Below are 5,432 nucleotides of genomic sequence, written 5' to 3' on the forward strand. Positions count from 1 at the left end.
GCGTGGTGGCAGGTGCCTGTAATCCTACCTACTCAGGAAGCTGAGGCAGGATAATCGCTTGAACCTGGGAGGCGGAGGCTGCAGTGAGCTGAGATCATGCCACTGTACTCCACCCTGGGTGACAGAGCAAGACTTCATCTCAAAAAAAAAAAAAATGTACTTCTTCCATGGAGTCTTCCCTTTTTACTGCTGTCTACATTAACCTTCCCATTCTTTCAACTCCTACAGCTCTTAAAAACTGTACTGCACAATTTAGCATTCAGTTAAACTATCTGATAATGTTTATCATTATTTCGTGTAGATCAGCCTTGGCTTGTCAGCCAGGTTATTACTTTGTTGAGAGAAATGAGTAAGTCCTCTGTTTTTCAGGTATTTATAAACCACCTAACACATAACTGGGCACATGGGAAGTACTCAGTAAATACCTGGTGGTCGTGAGGAATAGATTGAACATGCATGTGCTTGTTTTCACAATGTATATTGAACACACAATGGGGGTAATAAATACAATCTTCGATAGTGAGGTGAGAGAATAACACTATGTAAAACTGAAGAATACAAGATTTATTTAAGGGAAAAAACAGCATGGTTTAGACAGTTTTTTTCTCCCCTCCTTCAGCCTCCTGCTGCTCAATGATACCACATGGCCAACAATATCCTGGTCTCTAAGATTATAAGGGAATCATTGAGGTCCTATCTAGGCACTGAACTGTCTGGTGTCACTATTCCCCCATTGCTTCCTCCTCTTCCTCCTCCTCTGTCCAGCTCAGATCATCATCTGAATCGTCAGATTCTTCCTCATCCATCTCTAACACAACCCCTGCCCTAGCCTTCTCAGCTAGTGCATCAGGGTGCTCCAGCTGGGCCCAGGATCCTGGGTCAGCCTTGACCAGGGAGATTTCAACCCGAGATGGCATCAAGGAGACAGAGCTCTGCTCCACGTTTATGACCTGAGGAGGAGCAAAGGAAAACAGAAGAGAGAATGAGGAAATCAAAGGGTCAGGGTGGAGTGGTGACAAATGAGAGAGAAATTTTTTTTTTAAATAAGGCAAGAATCAATGATAGACTGGATAAAGAAAATGTGGCACATATATACCATGGAATATTATGCAGCCATTAAAAAAGGATGAGTTCATGTCCTTTGTAGGGATATGGATGAATCTGGAAACCATCATTCTCAGCAAACTGACACAAGAACAGAAAACCAAACACCAAATGTTCTCACTCATAGGCAGGTGTTGAACAGTGAGAACACATGGGCACAGGGAGGGGAACATCACACACTGGGGTCTGTTGGGGGATGGGGGGGTTAGGGGAGGGACAGCGTGGGGGGTGAGGAGGGATAACATTGGGAGAAATGCCTGATGTAGGTGACAGGGGGATGGAGGCAGCAAACCACCATGGCATGTGTGTACCTATGCAACAATCCTGCAAGATCTGCACATGTACCTCAGAACTTAAAGTACAATTTAAAAAATAATAATTAAAAACTAAGTCAATGCTGGGCGTAGTGGCTCACGCCTATAATCCCAGCACTTTGGGAGGCCAAGGCGGGTGGATCACCTGAGGTCCAGAGTTCAAGACCAGCCTGGCCAACATGGAGAAACCCCGTCTCTAAAAATAAATAAATAAATAAATAAAATAAGGCAAGAAAAAAGATAAGGGAGGAAAAAGACAATATAATAAGGGAAAGAAAGGAAAGAAATGAGAGAAGAAAAGGGAGAAGGCAGAAAGGAAGCAAAGAGAGGGAAGCGAGAAGAGCAGGAGAGAAAGAAAATTAAAGCAAATGAAGAGAAAACCTCAATTTTCCCACTACAACTCCTTCTCTCAAGACACCCTCTATTCCAGTCTAGCCTCTCTTTCACCCCATCTGCCTTCCCCTTCTGTGCCCCCTGGTCTTCACTTACCCCCCAGAGCTTCATCTGTGCTTGGAACACACGATTACCATCAAAGACGATGTGGACATGAAGCTGAGAGAAAAGAATTACAGGGGTAGTAACAAACCCAGAAGGTCAGAACAGGTCATTACAACAGATAACCAGGTCAGAGGTGTGATCCACAGGTCAGCCAGACAGCCCTGACCTAATAGCTCTCCTTTCTATAGGCGACTATAGAGCCTACAGGTTAGCAGCATATGGCAACTCTGCCTGTGAGATTGCAGTATCATCCAATTCACTATCCCATCCAACATCAGATCATTGCTCACCTCAGTTTGACTGGCCTTCACCCAGTTAAACGCAGGAAGCGGAATCTGGCCATATACAGTCACCACTACTAAGGAATCTGTCTGGTGCCAATCATGGCGGCAAGATGCTGGCAGCTAAAGAGAAGATGTAAAATGAAGGTGGTAAGAATAAATTCTTAACCCAAGGAGGAGTTCTCACGATGCATATGGAGAAGAGACAGAGAGTCTCAAAAAGATTAACACAACCTCATATTGCAAAGACTCTGGGCTGTTGAGGGATAAGGAACAGAATCTTATTTTGGTCTGTACTAAAGGGAGAAGATAGGGAGCTTGGCCATATGGTACAGAGAGGGAGGAGAATTTACCTCTGAGATTGGGTTCTAATCAAGAGTTCAGGAAAGCTGGGGCTCACCTGCTTCCCCCAGTCATGTCTACCAACTCTGCACCCTGGCTGTGCCAAGAATGCCCCAAAATCCAGGGTCTGGATGCCACAACAGCTCCAAGACTTCATCCTGAAGTAGGAAGATAATTCAACTGAATTCTCTCACTCCCAATCCCATCTTATGACCAAATATTAGGAGAAATCTGTCTCATAGCCCACCCAGTCCCCTCCCTCACCCCTCATGGAATCGGGGTGCTCCTGGGTGGTAGGTACATGGAGTAGCATCACTCTCAGGGCCTTGGTAAACCTAAGAAGGATAAAGGAGAACCAGGTCATTCTAAGGTATACCCTACTTAGCCTTGTATCTATACCCAGTCATCTCTCAGCCATGTGCTTGAGCCCCTTAAAACTCTCACTCACAGCATCACATCCTGGGTTCTGGCAGCTGGAACCAGTTCGAATCAGATTACTGTCAAGTCCTGGGCAAGGGAAACAGAGTCAGGAACTTATCCATACCCCTACTCAATTGCCACTTCCACTAAATTCCAGTCTATGAAGTTGATCCTGCTAAAGACCCACCTACCTGCCCCAGGTTCCTGGTCTAATTCCTTCTGTTCCAATGCCATTTCCAGGGCTTGGGATATATTTAGCGGCAGCAGCTTCAGAGGCAACTCTGACCTAAGGATTATGGGTGGTGATTTAGTTCTGACCCATTAGCTATGATTGCCAGCTCCAACACTCCCACCAATGGTAATGGAATTGAAGAAGCCTGGTGAAAGTGAGGCAGAGTTGGAGAGGTTAGGTAGCAACCCCATTGCCAATTTTCATCTCTGTGGACCTCCCAAATACCTGAACCCTAGAGAAATCCCCAACACTTCTCTTGCCCATATACTCAGTTGCTCTAAACCTCAGCTCTGCAGAACTGAGCCATATCCTCTTCCTTTTTATCTAATTGTGGACCTAATATGACTTCCAGAAGTTGCTCATATTATTCCCACAAAATTTTTCTCTGCAGTCTCCCGGCTGCCAATAATACATCTTTTTCTTGATGTGAGATTTATCTTAAAGTTATTTTCTAGAAAAAGAAAAAAGTCATTCTAACAATCCCTTTTGTTATACACTAAGGATGTATTTGTGAGGGGCTATCTACTCTGTTGATTCAGATCTCTATCCCATCATCCCATACCGCTTTAGAGGAAAGGGCATTATTTCCAGACACAAATTTCCCCTAAGGCACAGGATACACACCATCCAAACCCTGACAACTGGCCCTCCTCACATCCCTGGTCTCTAGTTCCCAGTCCTCAATGACCCAATGACCCATTAATCACTCCTAGGAAGCTGCATGAAAATAGGAAAAGTCCAGGGGCCTCCTCCTCTTTACTTGGGCCTCTCCCGGCGCAAGGTCTCTGCTGACTTTGGAATCACATTCAGAGGTTTTTGCTCCTGAAGTGAACTGCTTGTAGCAGGGCCTTCAGGTTGAGGGGCCTCAGGAAGCTTCTCAGCACAGTGTGGTCCCATAGTACAGCCCTAGTATAGATAAGGAGATAAGGATTAGGAATAGAATCCTTCTATTGGGGGCAGAATCCAAGTACGTAAATAATTTACCTTGATGTTTAAGAACTCAGAGAAATCTACAGTTCGCTTTCGGCAGCAGGACCAACCCTGATAACGAGAGACCCAGATCAGCTTAGCTTCCTAGGTATCTCTTCTGGGAAATGCTCTTGCTAACCCCCGTCACCTATTCCTCACCTTAAGTGCATCATGGAAGACTGGGACCCCAGGGTGATGGCAACAGGAATCTGTAGACATCAGCACAAGTTATCAAGGAAGGGAAGATAACTATACAAAGTATCATTTCTCACTTCTTCCCTGGGTTTATGTTTATGGTTTCTTTCCATATAATGTGGAAAAAAAAAAAAACCCAGCAAAGGCTGAAGACCACTCAGACCAATTAAACTAGGGCAGGTAGTTACTTTCCCTGCTCCTCAAACATAATGCCCCCCAGCTGACCACTCCCCAATACCCACACAGAGCCCCTGGCCAGGTCAGGATTATTTACTCACCAGGAAGGTTGGTATTAGGGTCAAAGTGCTGCCCACAGCCTTTGTTACGGCAGAGTAGAGACATGGAAGCGTTGGTAGGATTACTAAAAGGGTATTTCAAGGAGTCTGGCTGCCGAATGGGGAACACCTCTTAGTCTGGAGGCTTTTAGCTGCCTGAAGGGCCAGCTGTTTCTATCTTTAGTTCAGGAGGCGTACACCTCCTAACATGGGCAAGGGAACTTCAACTGGTCTTCCCAGCCAATAGGAAAGAGCGCAGGAGCATTTTAGCTCTGAGGCTCAGGAAAAAAGGATCAGGCAGAGTAGGGCTTGCAACTTGGGTGAGGTCAGCTCACCACTACTGAGACAGTTTTAGATTCACCATGCCAATTCCAAGCCTTGGACATAGCAGCAGCTGCTCATAAACAAATACCAATTTGGAGACCTCCCCCACCCCTAGCTCAATGAGAGTTGAGCCCATTTTCTTTCAAAGGGGCAACTTTCCTCCATCATTACTTCCATGTAGTGTCAACAGCACTAGTCCCTGCCAACCACTTGAGTCATTTTACACATCTCATCCCCACCTCATGTCTGTCTAGATTAATACTGCAATCAGTCATAAAGGATTCCCCTTATAGAGCCTACTGCTCATCACCTAAGGTAACTCTCCTCCCTCCCTTCCCCTTCAAAAACAGCACAGAAAATTAAAAGGCTTAAAATGTATTTTAATAAGTTGATGCTGCATTACTGTTCCATTTCTCAGAAAAACTCCAAATTTATCAGACAAATCAAACACGGTACACTGATGGAAAAAAATGCACAG

General features: G+C 45.1%; 1 protein-coding gene across 4 annotated transcripts; it reads right to left on the minus strand.

Annotated features, from left to right (window-relative positions):
- Positions 1-545: 545 nt before the first annotated feature.
- Positions 546-5,268, minus strand: ITGB1BP2 (integrin subunit beta 1 binding protein 2). Of its 4 annotated transcripts, XM_017516756.2 has the most exons (11): positions 4,634-5,265; positions 4,320-4,369; positions 4,176-4,232; positions 3,952-4,097; positions 3,151-3,245; positions 2,988-3,046; positions 2,804-2,874; positions 2,598-2,697; positions 2,207-2,320; positions 1,908-1,970; positions 546-950 (listed from the first exon to the last, which is right to left on the minus strand). In XM_017516756.2, exons 1-11 carry the CDS (start codon positions 4,695-4,697, stop codon positions 723-725), a joined length of 1,047 nt encoding a protein of 348 aa, XP_017372245.1. In that variant the 5' UTR covers positions 4,698-5,265; the 3' UTR covers positions 546-722. The 4 variants fall into 4 exon arrangements, with proteins under 4 accessions (XP_017372245.1, XP_017372246.1, XP_017372247.1 ...); XM_017516757.2 differs by lacking the exon at positions 4,176-4,232 and having other exon boundaries at positions 4,634-5,267; XM_017516758.2 differs by lacking the exons at positions 4,176-4,232; positions 4,320-4,369 and having other exon boundaries at positions 4,634-5,266.
- Positions 5,269-5,432: the final 164 nt, after the last annotated feature.

Source organism: Cebus imitator, unplaced genomic scaffold (genome assembly GCF_001604975.1).
Source record: "Cebus imitator isolate Cc_AM_T3 unplaced genomic scaffold, Cebus_imitator-1.0 Scaffold602, whole genome shotgun sequence".
NCBI classification, from domain to species: Eukaryota; Metazoa; Chordata; class Mammalia; order Primates; family Cebidae; genus Cebus; species Cebus imitator.